At 53.9% G+C, this 16,303-nt stretch overlaps 1 protein-coding gene across 9 annotated transcripts in view; it reads left to right on the forward strand.

The window, feature by feature from the left end:
• Nucleotides 1–16,303, forward strand: part of FARP2 (FERM, ARH/RhoGEF and pleckstrin domain protein 2) — a 95,332-nt gene that overhangs the window by 38,107 nt on the left and 40,922 nt on the right. For 7 of the 9 annotated variants that reach the window (XM_038574448.1, XM_038574453.1, XM_038574454.1 and 4 more), the window contains 6 exons: nucleotides 2,655–2,759; nucleotides 3,694–3,736; nucleotides 4,513–4,591; nucleotides 6,757–6,854; nucleotides 8,639–8,753; nucleotides 14,496–14,643. In XM_038574448.1, coding sequence (XP_038430376.1) covers nucleotides 2,655–2,759; nucleotides 3,694–3,736; nucleotides 4,513–4,591; nucleotides 6,757–6,854; nucleotides 8,639–8,753; nucleotides 14,496–14,643 — 588 coding nt within the window. Of the gene's footprint in view, nucleotides 1–2,200; nucleotides 2,317–2,654; nucleotides 2,760–3,693; nucleotides 3,737–4,512; nucleotides 4,592–6,756; nucleotides 6,855–8,638; nucleotides 8,754–14,495; nucleotides 14,644–16,303 lie in introns of all 9 variants that reach the window. The other 2 variants (XM_038574456.1, XM_038574455.1) reach the window with 2 other exon arrangements.

Below are 16,303 nucleotides of genomic sequence, written 5' to 3' on the forward strand. Positions count from 1 at the left end.
GTAGTCATTATGGTTTCCTAGTTGATGTTCTTATGTTTTCAAAGTAAATTATCCTATCTACAGATGACAGTTTTATTTTCTTTCTGGTTTTTTTTTTACCTCTCATTTTCATGTTGGTGTCACATAGTAGTGATTGAATGTATTGTTGGGAGTGGCCTCCTCATCTTGTGAAATGTTAAAGAATCACATTTACTTCCTCTTTTATTAAGAATTTAGGGATCCCTGGGTAGCTCAGCAGTTGAGCATCCGCCTTCGGCCCGGGGTGTGATCCTGGGGTCCTGGGATCGAGTCCCACATCAGGATCCCTGTGGAGCCTGCTTCTCCCTCTGCCTGTGTTTCTGCCTCTCTCTCTCTCTGTGTCTCTCATGAATAAATAAATATTAAAAAAAAATTTATATCAGTAAATCTTTAAAAAAAAAAAAAAAGGAGGGGGGTGCACACCTGGGTGGCTCTGTTGGTGAAGCATCTGCCTCCGGCTCAGGTCAGGAAACCAGAGTCCTGGGATGGAGCCTCACATCGGGCCCCCTGCACAGCAAGAAGTCTGCTTCTCCCTCTCCCTCTCCCCTCAACTTGTGCTTTCTTTCAGTTGCTCATTCTCTCAAGTAAGTAAATCTTTAAAAAAGAAAGAGAATTTATATGAAGAGTAGAAATTGAATTTTATCAGGTATCTTCTCAGGTTTTTGATTCTGAGAATAATCCTAGGATTTTTTTTCTGAGAGATCTGTTGATATATTAATAAATGTGCTGATACTATATTGAATTATCCTGTTTTTTTATTAATTTTACTTGGTTAATATTAGTCTTAGCTGTGGCTGGATTATGTTTGCTAATATTTTACTCAGGATTTTTTTTTTTTTTTTTTGAGAGGGGTGGGAGGGTGCAGAGGGAAAAGCAGAGAGAATCTCCAGCAGGCTCCACACCCAGCACAGAGCCTGACATGGGGCTCGATCCCAGGGCTCTGAGCTCATGACCTGAGCTAGAACCAAGAGTCGGACACTCAACACTGAGGCCCCAGCGCCCCTTTCTCAGGATATTTTCACTGATACCTATAACTTGGGATTTTTCTCTCTGAAATGTGTTTGTGTGAAGCAGATTTAGAAGAGACCACTAGTAGCACCCACCACGCTTTGGACCAATTTAAATAGTTCTGGAGGGATGCCTGGGTGGCTCCGTGGGTGACCGTCTGCCTTTGGCCCAGGGCATGACCCCGGGCTCTGGGATCGAGTCCCACGTCGGGATCCCTGCATGGAGCCTGCTTCTCCCTCTGCCTGGGTTTCTGCCTCTCTCCCTCTCTCTCTCTCTCTCAGTCTCATGAATAAATAAATAAATTTTTTTAAATAATAAATAAATAGCTGGTCTGGAAATCTGTGTCCCTAGATGGTTTGTGAAAACACCTGATTCTGCTGAGTTTTGTAGAAGTTCAGTATGTATTTCTGGTGACGTGGGGAATACAGAGTTCCTTTTTGTTGCCTGAACATAGGATAACTGAGTCGAGAAAGCTTTTTTACTTTAGTAAAATGTCCTCCCATTTAGGAGTTAAACACATGCATACATACATGTGTATATGTGTGTGTGAGTGTATGTGTATCTGCAGGGGTGTGGGTGTGTGTATGTGGGTTTGCGTGTATCTGTAGCTGAGTGTATGTGTGTATGGGTGTGCACGTATCTGCAGGAGTGTAGGTGTATCTGTAGGGGTGGAGGGGGGTCTCGTATCTGTATGTGTGTGTGCGGATGTACGCGTATCCGTAGGTGCGTGTCTGTGTGTGTGTTCATACAGAAACGTGTAATTAAATGTATTTTTTTTAAGATTTTATTTATTTATTCATGAGAGACACAGAGAGAGGCAGAGACACAGGCAGAGGGAGAAGCAGGCTCCGTGCAGGGAGCCGGACGTGGGACTCGATCCGGGACCCGAGGGTCACGCCCTGGGCCGAAGGCGGCGCTAAGCCGCTGCGCCCCCTGGCTGCCCCTGTATTTCTTTATCTAATTCAAGAGAGAGAGCATCACTGTAACGTTGTTCACCGTTTCTCTACTCAGAAGATTCTTCTCTTTGTTCAATCAAATCCCTCTTTATGCTACTAGGGAGACTTGACTTACCCCAGGTGGGAGAAATGCTCTCCTCTGCTTTGTTCTATCCTTTGTCCACTGGAATTCGTTCTCGTGAGCAGCAGACCAGGGGTCTAACCGCATTTCCTTCTAGAGAGCCGCTTGCCCCTCCTGCTTGAACAGCCCGCGTGTTCTCGCTGACGTCTTACCGGATAATAAAGGATTCGCTGCGGTCTCAGGCGCGGGTGGAGCACGAGCCCCACCGTTTTAGTAAATATCAAATTGTTTGATAAACTGTTTACCGAGGCCGAAAATGGGTTCCGCGTCCTGAGAGTGCCTCGGGTTACACGGGAAAGGGCTCAGGACACGGCTGGGCACGTGACTGAGGGGGTGTCTGGCCTCGCGGGGTGCCAGGTTCCGAGCTCGAAGAGCCTTAGGCTCTCTGGTTCCTTGGTGATGGCCATAAGCCGGAGAGAGGGCCGAGGGAGGTGGGGTCCAGCAGGGTGGGCCTTTCCCCGCGGGAGGCGGGGCACACACAGTGTTTCACAAACCCTCGTGGTGGGAAAGCACCTGACCCTCCTGTGCCCCCCCCCCCCCCCCCCCCACAGCCTAAGCGCGATGGCCAGGCGTTGCTGACGCAGGTGTGGCGGCACTTGAACCTGACGGAGTGTGACTACTTCGGGCTGGAGTTGCAGCACCCCCGGTCCTACTGGGTACGTGTCCTTGCCTTATCTTGCAAGCGGGCTCCAGGTGCGCCCTGGGTGCGGACAGCGCGCGCGGCCACGGAGAGCCCTCGAGAACCTGCCGCGTGTGCAGGCACGACACCCTGTCACGTGTATCAGAGCTCGACTGCGGAGACGGGGACTGTGTTTGCCTTTGAGCTGAGCTGAGCTGAGTTCCCATCCTCCCTATATTTGTTCTCCCCACCAGCACGTGCCAGGGAACCCCAGAAACAACCTCTAGTACGTCTGCATGAAAATTATTTTGAGCAAACCATTTTACTAAATTAATTGGTTATCCCTCGTGCTACTTGGCAGACGAAATCAGCCTTAAAAAGCGTGGAGCTTTAATATTTACACGTAGAACTGTTTTAAAGAAACCAGAATCAGGGGCGCCTGGGCGGCTCCATCAGTGCAGTCTGACTCCTGATTCCAGCTCACGTCTTGAGCTCACAGTTGTGAGTTCAGGCCCCACATTGGACTCTACACTGGTGTGGAATCCACTTAAAGAAAGAACCCAGAATCAGCCGACTGAGTGGACGTGTCAGCGCTGCAGGGCTCCGTCCACCCCTCCGTGCAGCGGCACTCCCGTCTGGTGGTTGTGTACAAGTGCAGCGAGTACCAAAGATTTGTTTGGCCTTAACAGATGCCCCGAAGTACTTATTGGCACCCGTGCTGCACCACCAGCGTGTGAGCAGCGGAGGGCTCCTGTCCTACGTGGCATCCTACCACCCCCCATGCTTCCCGGGTCGGGCACTCCTCTTCCTCTCCCAGGTGTCTGTCAGGATTTGACGGGGTGTGAGCCGAGGGCAAACAGGCCCGCCTCAACTCTCTCTCCTGCTTATAAACAGTTCTGTGTTTTGTAATGTAGTTATTAAATAGAGAAATCATTGAATGGATTTGATCTCTTTTCTTAAATCCTCTCCAGATTTGGCTGGAACCTATGAAGCCCATCATTAGGCAAGTACGAAGTAAGTCCTTTTTTTAACTCTTACAATTCTGTTCATTTATGCTGCTTTTTCTTGACTGTTCAAACTGCGGCTCTGTTCAGAGCTTTGTTGTCCCCGTTCTGGGGAGCAGTGCAGTGACTGCCGGCTGCACGGTAACAGGATATGCTCTTGGATGGGTCACTGTAACTTTTGGTCAATATGCAAAACTAAGCATCTCCCCTGAAATAAAAAGGCATTGAGGTGCTTCCTTTAATTAGCTCCTTAATTTTTTTTAACAATTTTGAAAACTTTATTTTTTGTAGTGTTATTTTTTGAGTATAGTTGACACACAATTTAATGACATTATTTAATAAAATAGTTAATACTGTTTTGTAATTATAAGCATAATTATTTTTGTTAGTCTCCATTAAATTTTTAAAATTGGAGCGCATACTCTACTGGCTGTGCCCAGGGGTCCAGATTCACCTGCAATCTGTTTGGTCCCCTAGAGGAGAGAAGGATGGGTGCCAGTAGCTTCATTAGTCACTGGTGACCTAGGGCCGTTTAGGTCTTTGTGGCTCCGTAGCACACCACCACCTCTTTTCTGCATGGTGAAAATTACATAGCTCTGCTGTTACCAAATTCCAGTAAACTGAGATGCTCAGATGAGCCAGCATCTTGTGCTTTTTCTTTACAGGAATCAGGTTCTGGTTCAATATAGTGAGTGATGACGTTTTTCTTCCACTCAAGTATATAAAGATCTCAAAAAACGGTGGAATTGACCTTACACTTGAAGTTGAAAATGTTTCTTTTCATAGGGCCAAAGAACACATTGCTTCGTCTAGCAGTGAAATTTTTCCCTCCTGATCCGGGTCAGTTGCAGGAAGAATTTACAAGGTAAAGAGCCCTTCCTGGGGCCCCCGGGTGGCTCAGTCTGGGCCCTTCGGCTCAGGCCGTGGTCTCAGGGTCCTGGGATCAAGCCCCACATCCGGCTCCCTGCTCACTGCCAGAGTCTGCTGCTCCCTGTCCCTCTGCTGTTCCCCCTGCGTGTGCACGCTGTCTTTCTCTCTCTCTTTTTGTCTTCTGTCTTTTCTCTCTTTCTGTCAAATACATGAAATCTTTAAAAAAAAAAAAAAACGCAGCCCTCCTGAACCTGAAGCTGCCATCAGCCGGGCCTGGAACTCACCTGTGCCTCCCACATTACCTGGCTCTTCAGGGCCTCAGGTATGTGTGGTCTAAGAACGAATGATGCTGTGACACACATGGAAGGTGTGATCACATATTAAAAGAGCAGTTAACTCCTGCACAAACACAAATACCAGTAGAGCTTGGAAGAGGGTATATGGTGCACATCCGGGGACAGAGATGGGGTATGTGTTGGTGTGCTGTTTACTGATGAACTATAGTCTCCAGCTGAGCACAGGGTCATGCAAGTGCATGAAGTTCTCAGGACTCACCCATCATAAATGCACAGAATACACCCAGCTGGGAGAAGTGTCTTTGTGAATATATGGAGCAGAAATATTTTAGGTGATTTCTTTTGTGGCAGAAACAATTACAGTTGTTTCATCTGGACAAAAGATTATGGAAGTTTTCTTCTGTGTGTTTTATGAACTGACTCAAAACCCAAGGTCAGATGTAAGATGAAAGAGAACTGTGATATCGCTGTAGTAGTAACAGCCCTTCCAGCTGCAGATGGATCCATCCCTGAATCACAGGCATGTCACAAACCTCTTTTTGGAAGGTTTCTGTAGAGCAGTATAACATCACAGAATCACAGGCTGTCAGCTGCCCTGAGATGTTGGGATCCCATTAGCCCGGCCCCCATTTTGTGGGTAAGGAGACTGAACCCCAAGGACAGCAAAAAGTGTTTTTTAAGAGTGAACACAGAACTCATCGTCATTGTGTATCAAGCCCCTGATTTAGCAAAAAGTCCTCTTTGAAGGAATAACTCTTAAATAAATATACCTGGAAAATAACATGAAATAGGAGGCTTTTAGCCTAATTCTGGGTCCTGGCTGCACATCATGTGTCTGCAGAACTTCCTTTTTTTTTTTTTAATTTATAAGAAATACACTGTTTATGATAAGAGAAACTTCAACATAAAGCTATGTAAAAAGCGAATGTACCCCTTCGCTCCCTGCCCGCCGCACTGTCCCCAGAAGTGTGTCTTCCAGATGAATTCATAGCAACATACCAGTGGGCCAGGTCTCCAGAGAGATGACTTCACAAAGCAGGCCCACCAATCAGACAGAACTGTAGGTCGGTTCTTTCTTGTTTTGTTTTGTGCCCGCATGTCCAGAGCGTGGCCCGGATGTCTTTCCTCGGCAGTTTGTGGCTGTCATCTCCCTCATTGAACTCCGCGCATACTTAAATTATTTCCAGGGTTTCTCTACGGTGTCGCTGCCAGTAAACAGCCTCGCCCACATATCTCTGTAAGCTCTGGAAAATATTTCTCCAGAAAAGTTTCATAAACATGAAATCACTGAGTTTGAGGGTAAGCACATTTACACTGTAGGAGAATACACAGCTCGCTGCCTCTAGAGCGTGGATGCCAGCGGGGAGTTAGTGTCGCTTCATACCCCAGCCCCGGGGTCGTACCTGGGATGTAGTGCGTGCTCAGTGGTTCCTTGTCGGTGGAGCGAATGTGCGACTCCATTCAGGTTACCTTCTCTGGGTACGGTCTTCCCCTCCAGGGGTGCCCGTCCCTCAGGTCCTAGCCGAGACCAAAATCCTCGGTCGGTCTAAAACTGTCATAGCTGCGTTTTAAATTATATCGTAATTGGATATTTCTGCTCTTTCGCAGCGCAATCGCAGCGTGCAGTTTTGTGTGTATGACAGAAGTAACGTGAATTTGTGAGCTCCCCCCGAAGGCGTGGTGTGTCTGGGAGGCGTGTGCCTCTGCTGTGCGTGACCCCGCCCACTGAGCTGCCTGCCGCGGGCCTCCTGCTGCTTTGCCTCTGCTCTTTCCTGGGGCTCTGTGCTCTCCTGCGAGGGAGGCATGGGGGTGTGCTCTAGAGCCTTTGGAGTTGACGCCTGTGGTGTTTTCAACTCCCTTCTAGATACTTGTTTGCCTTGCAACTTAAGAGAGACCTCCTGGAGGAGCGTCTGCCCTGCGCGGACACCACGGCGGCGCTGCTGGCATCCCACCTTCTGCAGTGTTAGTATCTCCCTGCCCCGCCGAGGCACGTACGATTCCGCAGGGGCCCACGCCCCTGACCTCCGGCACCTGATGCGCCCTCACGGTTGGTGCGTGTGGTGGGAGGTCGGGCCTCCGGTTTGCCCGTTTTCTCTGAAGATCAACGTCTACAAGGTGGGAGTCCTTGAGGCAGACGGTCTCCGCCCAGGAAAGAAAGGCTGAAGGCCGAGATGTGCAGCCACCGCCTTCTTTGGGAACGTCTCCGCTGTGCCTGTCCCCGAGCTCCCCTACGTGCCTTCAGTCCGGGAGCCGACCCTCGGCACCCCTGGAGAGAGACCTCCCTGGGGTGAAGGCCGTCGTCTGGCGATGAGTTAGGCATCAGACCCTGGGGAGAGAGAACACCTGCCTCAGTATGTCCCACGCAGCAAGGGATGGCTCAGAAGAGCGGGAAGGAACACGGTGCAGGAGGTCCTAGCGCGGGTGGCGGCCTGCCGGGGCTTTCCGGAGCCCCAGCTGACGGAGGAGGTGGAAACAGTGCCCCTGCGCAGAACTAAAGTTTCTGAAATTTTGAGCACAGGATGTAGAAAGTTTGGGGAGTCGTAGCAGCTAATAAGTATGTGGTTAATTTGTGATTCACTTGGTCCCCACACACCTCTGTAGGTAGCAAGTGTGATCACAGATTTGCCATCCCGCACGAGGGGCCGTGTCGCCTCTTGTTAACGTAAGATCTCAAAGTGACTTTTTTAAGATTTTATTTATTTATTCATACAGACACAGAGAAAGGCAGAGTGAGAAGCAGGATCCATGCAGGGAGCCTGACATGGGACTTGATCCCGGGTCTCCAGATCACGCCCTGGGCTGCAGGCGGCGCTAAACCGCTGCGCCACCGGGGCTGCCCAAAGTGACGTTTTTTTGTTGGGTCTGACGTCTTCTCGGACGGGAGTTTCCAGGGCCAGCGCGTGTTTGGCAGTGCCGCCCGCTCCACGGCTGTGCAGGGTAGTTATGATAACCCGTGGGACTGTCGCGTTCCCACTGCAGGGACCCGCAGCGACAGGGCCGCCAGCTGTGACTCTGTGCCGGGTCGTCTGCCGGTGGAAGGCAGCACGGGGCGGCTGGTGAAGCGCAGAGGGCGTGAGGCTCAGACACCGCCGAGCCGAGCCGAGCCGAGCCGAGCCGTCCTGCTGCGGGGCCGTGCTGCGCTGGGGGCGGGACAGTCCTGGTCGGTGCGCAACTCGCCCTTGGCTCTGGCAGCGTGCGGGCAGCTCTCCTGTGAATTGGAGGTGGTCGCAAAACAAAAAAGCAGTGTGCTGTTTAGGATTATTGGGCCGTAACTCTGACTCTTGAAACATCAGTGGCCTCAAGGTTCAGGAAATTAGAGACATTGTTCCTCAAGAATTTGAGGGGCCCTGAGGGGAAAAAAATGATTTAAAACACATTATCCTGAAACAAAATAGGCTACCTGTCACCACAGGTCACCACAGCCCTGAGGCCGCAGACGGGTAAAGTGGTCTAAGACCCAACAAATCCCTCAGGATAAGCTGGTGGCTCCGCGTTGGCCGCCCTGGGGTCCTTCACCAGCGTCCTTGTTCTTCAAAACTCAGGAAAAAACTTCTTTACCTGCCTTTAGGTTTGCCTTTTAATAGCTTAAGGTATGTGGAAACGTGAGGAGCAAGATCTCGCTTGAGGGCTGTGTTCTTCTACTACAGATTGGGATTTCCTCTGCCTCTGTTCACGTATCTGTACGTACGAATGCTTGTGCTTTCATTTGCCAGTTAGAGTCACGGGCTGGTACGGTCTCGTTTCAGCGGAAATAGGAGATTATGATGAAACCCTGGACCGAGAGCACCTCAAAGCCAATGAGTACCTGCCCAGTCAGGAGCGCTTTCTTGAGAAGATTCTAGAATTCCACCGGAAGCACACGTGAGTGTCAGAGGCCGCCGCCGGCCCCCGTCGCCACACCGTACGATGAACGAGCGGGCTTCTGTGGGAGCCGCCGCCGCCGAGGCTCCAGCACGCCTGAGCGGGGTCCCTACCCCGGCTCCTGGGGGCACAGTGCCACGCGGCGGGAGGCGAGACAGGACGTGGCGCCCTGACAGGAGTGACCCGGGGGCAGGGCATCAGGGAGCCGTGCGGGAGCGTTCTTAGCCAAGCCGTGTGCTGGGCCCCGGCGCCCTGCTGCGAGGTGGGCTGCGGCTGGTGGGTGCCAGGGTAGCAGGCCCGGCTCCCTGCTCTGTCCCCGCTCGCTCGGGCTTCTCCAAGACTGGACACCGAATGCTCTTTTGGGGTGAAGAGAGGTGGAGGGAGGGCCGGGGCCAGGGGCCTGAGTCGCGATCTGGAACCCAGCAAGGGGAGGCGGGCGGGAGGGGGTGGGACGGCTTGGCCCAGCCTGGAGAAGGGGCCTGCTGACGTGGGGGTTGCTGTGGTCGGATAGCCCTGTGGGGAAGCTCCCCGGGGGCCCTCCCCTGTCTTCATCTAAGGTTTGGGTGCCACCTGGGAGTCAGCCACTGCTGTGCGCACCGGGGGACGGGCAGGTTGAACAACACGGGCCAAGCTCCCACGGGAGGACGTCACCCCTGTGCGGCCGTGGGCTTCTCCTGCCTTTGGCCACCCCCAGGTCCCAGGGAGTCCCTGTGCTGTGCCTGGCGCGGGGGGGGGTTGGGGGGGGAGGGCAGGCGCTGGCCTGACAAGGGGGCGTGTGCTGCGCCGTGTGCGCCACAGGACAGACGAGAGGACAGTGGGTGGCTTTGAGGAATTAGCCTCAGACGGTTGCTGCGGGGGGTCCCTGGCGGAGGCGGCGGCCGGGGGGCGGGGCGGGGGACAGTGCTGCTGGGACAGGAGGCCGCGGGTCCCCGCACTCTCGGGCGCGCAGGCCTGCCTGACCTCCGCGTCCCGCTTCGGGCCACTCTTGGTGTCCGAGCACGCCAGGCCGAGGGAGCAGGCCGTCTCCCAGCGCGGCCTGAGTCACCGGCCCGCCCAGAGGCGACGGCCGCCCGCGGGAGCAGCGCTGCAGCTGGGCCGGGGCACCGCCCTGTCACCGTCCCCCGCGGCCGTGGTGCCGACGGGCACGAGGGTCGGGATGCGGCTGGAGGCCAGCAGGCTGCGCGTCCCGTCGGAGGACAGGGCAGAGCCGGCGGGAAGAGAGCGGGGCCAGGCCTGTGCCGAGGGCGTGTGTCCGGACGGGGCACGGCCCCTTGGGTCGAGGCTCGCCGCCGGGCCTGGCGACCGCGAGGAGCGAATGCTGCAGGCGCGAGAGCGGGCCGAGGGGCTCCGGGGCCCTGGGTGGGGCGTGTGCGCGCGTGTTAGGTGTGTGGGCGGGTGGTGGCCGTTAGAGGAGAAACCGGGTGAGACCCAACCCTGAGATCAGGAGCCGCGCCCCCAGCGACGGAGCCCGCCGGCCCCCCTCACGGTGCTGACTCTGTCTTCCACGGTCATTAGATGATTATTGCACTTACTTTAGTTCTTTTAATTGTTCTTTGTGGTGGATTTTTTTTTTTTTTTTAAGATTTTACTTATTTATTCCTGAGAATACACAGAGAGGAGAGAGAGAGAGAGAGGCAGAGGGAGAAGCAGGCTCCATGCAGGGAGCCCGATGCGGGACTTGATCCCGGGACCCTGGGGTCACGCTCTGGCTGTAGGCGGCGCTAAACCACTGAGCCACCCGGGCTGCCCTTAGTGGTGGATTATTTTTTTTTTCTAATAATAAACTTATTTTTTATTGGTGTTCAGTTTGCCAACATACAGAATAACACCCAGTGCTCGTCCCCTCAAGTGCCCCCCTCAGTGCCTGTCACCCAGTCACCCCCACCCCCTGCCCTCCTCCCCTTCCACCACCCCTAGTTCGTTTCCCAGAGTTAGGAGTCTTTCATGTTGTCTCCCTTTCTGATATTTCCTACCCATTTCCTCTCCCTTCCCTTCTATTCCCTTTCACAATTTTTTTTTTTAAATATTTTATTTATTTATGATAGTCACAGAGAGAGAGAGAGAGAGGCAGAGACACAGGCAGAGGGAGAAGCAGGCTCCATGCACCGGGAGCCCGATGTGGGATTCGATCCCGGGTCTCCAGGATCGCGCCCTGGGCCAAAGGCAGGCGCCAAACCGCTGCGCCACCCAGGGATCCCCCCCTTTCACTATTTTTTATATTCCCCAAATGAATGAGAAGATATAATGTTTGTCCTTCTCCGGTTGACTCATTTCACTCAGCATAATACCCTCCAGGTCCATCCACGTTGAAGCAAACGGTGGGTATTTGTCGTTTCTAATGGCTGAGGAATATTCCATTGTATGGTCAACTAATATTCGATAAAGGAGGAAATACTATCCACTGGAAGAAAGACAGTCTCTTCAATAAATGGATCTGGGAAAATTGGACATCCACATGCAGAAGAATGAAACTAGACCACTCCCTTGCACCAGACACAAAGGTAAACTCAAAATGGATGAAAGCGCTAAATGTGAGACAAGATTCCATCAAAATCCTGGAGGAGAACACAGGCAACACCCTTTTTGAATTTGGCCACAGTAACTTCTTGCAAATTCATCCACGAAGGCAAAAGAAACAAAAGCAAAAATGAACTGTTGTGACTTCATCAAGATAAGAAGCTTTTGCACAGCAAAGGATACAGTCAACAGAATTAAAAGACAATCTACAGAATGGGAGAAGAGATTTGCAAATGAAGTATCAGATAAAGGGCTAGTTTCCAAGATCTATAAAGAACTTATTAAACTCAACAGCAAAGAAACAAACAATCCAATCATAAAACGTGCAGGAGACATGAAGAGAAATCTCACAGAGGAAGACATAGACATGGCCAACATGCATATGAGAAAATGCTCCGCATCACTTGCCATCAGGGAAATACAGATCAAAACCACAATGAGATCCCACCTCACACCAGTGAGAATGGGGAAAATTAACAAGGCAGGAAACAACAGATGTTGGAGAGGATGCGGAGAAAAGGGAACCCTCTTGCACTGTTGGTGGGAATGTGAACTGGTGGATTATTAAAGAGAACGTGGTAGCTTCATTTTAACCAAGAGAACTTTCTTACATAGTGTGTGACACCTTCCTTGGGCCCCTGGAAGTGATCACACTTGTAGTCACTGAATCAGATATTGAAGAAATAGGTTTTTTTACTTTTATCACAGTTCTTTTGGATCTTTGAGATTGAAGAAAAAAATTTGAAAGCTGGCGTCTCAGTTCTTCGGGGCCGCTGTCTCCGAGCACCCCGGCAGGTGGCTTGTCGCCCACGACCTTGGTTTCTCACGGCCCTGGAGGGGGGACGCCCGCCCCGGAGGCCTGCTTCCTGTCTCACGGGTGGCATCTCTCCCTCTGTCCTCACAGGGCAGGAGCGTCGGGGAGCTCCCAGGAGCCTCTGCCAGGGCTCTGCGCAGCCCCCTTCCCACACCCTCCTCCCCCAACCGTCACCCTGGGGGTCAGGCTGCGCCTGGGAAGTTGGGAGGACACACGTTGAGCCTGTAACATCCGCCACACAGTTCACGTCATCCTCACATGCACGACACACGCCAGCAGCTCCGACGTCCAGGCCCTCCCGAGCCCGCAGCCTGTCTGCCCGATGAGGTCTGGCTGGGGCTCCGGCTGTGGCCCGTCCTGCGGCCGCGAACCCATGGAATCAGGGCATCCCACTGGGCGGCAGCCTGGGCTCGGCTCTCCCCTTCGAAGGGAGAAACTGGAAGAAGGAGGGTGACAGGTGCAGGGCCAGCCCACAGCCACCGGGGCAAGTGGCCTTAGGCCTTAAGGCTCGGGAGTAATCCTCTTTGGCTCCGTGGAAGCCTGATGGAGGCCGTGGGCCCCCACCCTCTGCCCTGCGGCCCGTGGTGGGCGGGGCGGCCCTGACCCAGCGGCTGCCCCCCCCCATATCTCAGCCACTTGGCCGCCCGCACCCTTCGTGGCCTCGTTCTCGGCGGTACGTGTGCCTGAGCGTTTTTCTGATCTGAAATTCCGCTTCCTCTCTGCTTCACACTTGCTTCTCTCGGGCGCTTTACCGCCAGAGTTGGAGGAGCCCAGCCGCACCTTCTGGACTTGGCTTAGGGATCGTTCCGCTACACGTCCAGTCCCCTTGTCGGCAAGTTCTGCCCCCCCCAAGACACGGACAGAAACACAAGGCAGCCCGATGTGCCGCTTCGTAAGAAGGATCAGCCCATCTCACTTTCCTCACTTCCGTCTGAGATCTCGCCAGAACGGCCTCTACCCTCCTCGCGTCTCCACGTTCTGTTCACGAGGGTCTGGGGCTTCCCTGAGAAGAAAGGCTTCCCCTCTGCTCTCTTTCTTCCCAGGCCTCCGCGACTCCCCTTAGCTTCACCTCAGAACTCGCCCAGCCTCTGCCTGGCGCCCTCCTCCGAAGCTGCCGCAGTGGAGGCGTTAGGCGCGAGCAGGTCTTGGGGAACCTGGCTGCCTCGGTCAGTAGCCCACGCGACTCCTATCTCAGGGTCGGGAGTTCAAGCCCCACAGAGGGCACGGAGCCTACCAAGAATTTTAAAAAATAAAAGGAATAAGCAAATCTTCCCCATTAGGACACCATTGCACACACTGGGCATCCCTTCTTTTAAAGATTCTTGTATTTATTCATGAGAGACAGAGAGAGAGAGAGAGAGAGAGAGGCAGAGACATAGGCCGAGGGAGGAGCAGGCTCCCTGCAGGGAGCCCGACGTGGGACTCGATCCCAGGCCCTCGGGGTCACGGCCTGAGCCCAAGGCAGACGCTCACCCACGGAGCCCCTGGGCGTCCCTGGTATTCCCTCTTGATTTATAAAATGGAAGCTGATGTCGGGTGTCCCTTTCAAACTTAAAGTATGGAGATTTTAGGCCAAGAATAGAAACCATGGAAATGGCACGACCCAGACAGCCACGTTCCTTACAGATCCAAACACCGGGAGCCCCCCTGGGTGGCACGGCCGGATAAGCCTTGGACGCTTGGTACCGGCTCAGGTCATGATCTCAGGCACCCTCCACCCCCCACGGTGTGCTGCCCCCACCCAAGTCAGTCAATCTTAAAAAAAAGAAAAAAGAAAAAAAAAAAGATCCAGAAGCTGAGGTATCCGGAAGCAGGAGAAGGGCTGCTGCTGCTGGAGAACCCCAGGGGCCAGGCTCAGGCCTTGGGTGCGGGTGGGGGTGGGGGCCCTGACCAGAGCCCTCTCCCCTCGGGGCGTCCGTGCCCTGTCTGAGCAGCGCCCTCCTGGACGCTGGTCCGTGTGACACAGGTCACGGGCTCCTCCCTGGGAGCGGGGCTGGACTGTGGACTTGAGAAACGTGCTTATTCAGTTTCATGATTTTATCCTTATAAAAGTATGTTCTAGCGGTAGGAATTGTACATTATGAAATTTTTTTTATTAAAGTATGGAAATGGGTTGAATGAGATGCTAGCGTTTTCTGTGGGGCTTCCTGCATGTGATGTTTGCGACCGTGTCAGTATTTAGGATGAGGTGCTCGGCTGAGCATCCCGCGAATGCACACAAACCACCCTCCCCGTCAGGAAATGCAGCGCAGGACCAGCAGGACCGGAGGAAACGTGCGGGGCGCGGGTACGCTGCGCTTCTCGTGGGTGGAGAAGCCCACAGCGAGCAGTCCTGATAATTTTGCTCTGTTTTGGCTTTTTAAGACCCGAAGTTGCTTTCGGTGCTGTGACCATGCCGTCCTTTCTTACAGGGGCCAGACGCCTGCCGAGTCAGATTTCCAGGTGCTTGAAATTGCCCGGAAGTTGGAAATGTACGGCATCAGATTTCACCCAGCCTCGGACAGGGAGGGGGCCAGGATTAACCTGGCTGTCTCGCACATGGGCGTCCTCGTGTTCCAGGTAGGGAGGGCGGCGCGCCGCGACCTTACACGCAGGGCTGAGCTTCGGTCCTGACGCGTGAGGTCTTGGACTTGGAGGAGGAACTCTGCGTATCGTCTGATCTCGCCTCACCCCGTGGAGCTGAGCGGTTGCTTCCTCTCCCCCGCCCCACTGCTGCAGGGCCCCTGCCCCCCGCCCCCGGGCACCTGGTCACCTGCCGTCTCCGCGCGGCAGCCCTGGACGTGCTGTGCCGCGAGGAGTCTGCGGTCGTCGTGTCAGCACACGAAATAGGGCCGACTGGCAACTCTGAGGCTGAGGCGCGTGATGACCGTCAGAATGGTCTTCGGGAATCTGCGTTAGTTGTGTATGGAGGGGCAGATGGTTCCAGAAGGGGCCACTGTGTCCTGCCTGCAGGGAAGCGTGCGTGTGGCGTGGAAGGACTGAAGGCAGCTGCCAGAGCGCAGGCCCTCCGCACCCTAGAGATGCTGGAAGGGCTCGCCTCGCCCTCTTGCCCGGGCCCAGGGGCCCCCTTGCTGCTGCAGTTGCCCCTCCTGGGAGCCCCCCGGGCTGGCCCTTGCGAAGCTGTCGGGCCCCAGTTGCTTGTAGACGCCCTGCAAAGGCCTGCTCCGCGCTGACCGCCGCGGGCGGGGTGTCTGGGAGTCGGGGGCTGCGTTAGCGGCTCCTTCTGCTGTGGGCTGCCCTTAACCTGGGGTCGCCTGAGATGGCTCGCTGATCCAGGCCCCCATAGTCAAGCCACACGTGTCCTCTTTGTCTTTTCCTTTTTTTAACCCGGGCATCGGATTTCAATTGCCTATTGGGAAAGAAGGAATCTAATTCTGTAAACAAGATGTTGTTTGCGTTCTCCTCTACTGGGGGGGGAGACCACGTCAGGAGCACCCAGTGAGCTCATGGAGCCAGGGCCTCCCACACCTGCTCACTCCCATGACCACTCCTGTATCGTGCAGAGATAAAAATCACACATCCGTCCCAATCAGGCTGGGTGATTTTTCCAGAAAAGGATAAATACTTATAACTGGAAGAGGTTAAAAGCAGGGATTGGAGACTTCAGATTAAACACAGTAGATGGTATTCATTTTTGCTCCTTCAAACCCCCACCAGTAGGACAATGAAGGAATTTTTTTTTTTTTTTTTTTTTTTAAGTTTAAACTAGTAAGAGCAAAGACTGGAGAAGGAAACCACAGAAGGCGAGTGTCAGCTACGTTTCAGGAGTTGGAAAACGGGCAGATGAGTGGGGAAGGCTGAAACCCCAGGGCCTGCTGGAAAGGGAGCGGGGGGCAGGCTGCTGTGTCCCCAGATGGGAATGTGGGGCAGCCCTGATGGCAACTGGGGCTGGAAACAGCCTGGCTGCGTCCCGGAGGGGCAGGTACGGGACTCCCTGTCCTGGGGCGGCTCGGATGAGCGATGAAGTGCCCCGCTCAACGCGGAGGGCGAGGGAAAGCCTCTAACCTCCGTGTTGCCACGGGCCCTGCCTGTCTCTGCTCCCCTGGAGAGGTGGCCAGGCTGACCTCGTGGAGACAGGAGACTGTCCAGAAGTCCACCTGGCCTTACGGGAGCCCGGCAGGTGTGGACGTGGTGGCTCCCCCCAGCCCACATGGGGCCTCCAGCCAGCATTTCAGAGCCTTCTCCAGACTTCCTTTCAGAAACACTTTCAAACTCACAG

This window comes from Canis lupus, chromosome 25 (genome assembly GCF_011100685.1).
Source record: "Canis lupus familiaris isolate Mischka breed German Shepherd chromosome 25, alternate assembly UU_Cfam_GSD_1.0, whole genome shotgun sequence".
NCBI classification, from domain to species: domain Eukaryota; kingdom Metazoa; phylum Chordata; class Mammalia; order Carnivora; family Canidae; genus Canis; species Canis lupus.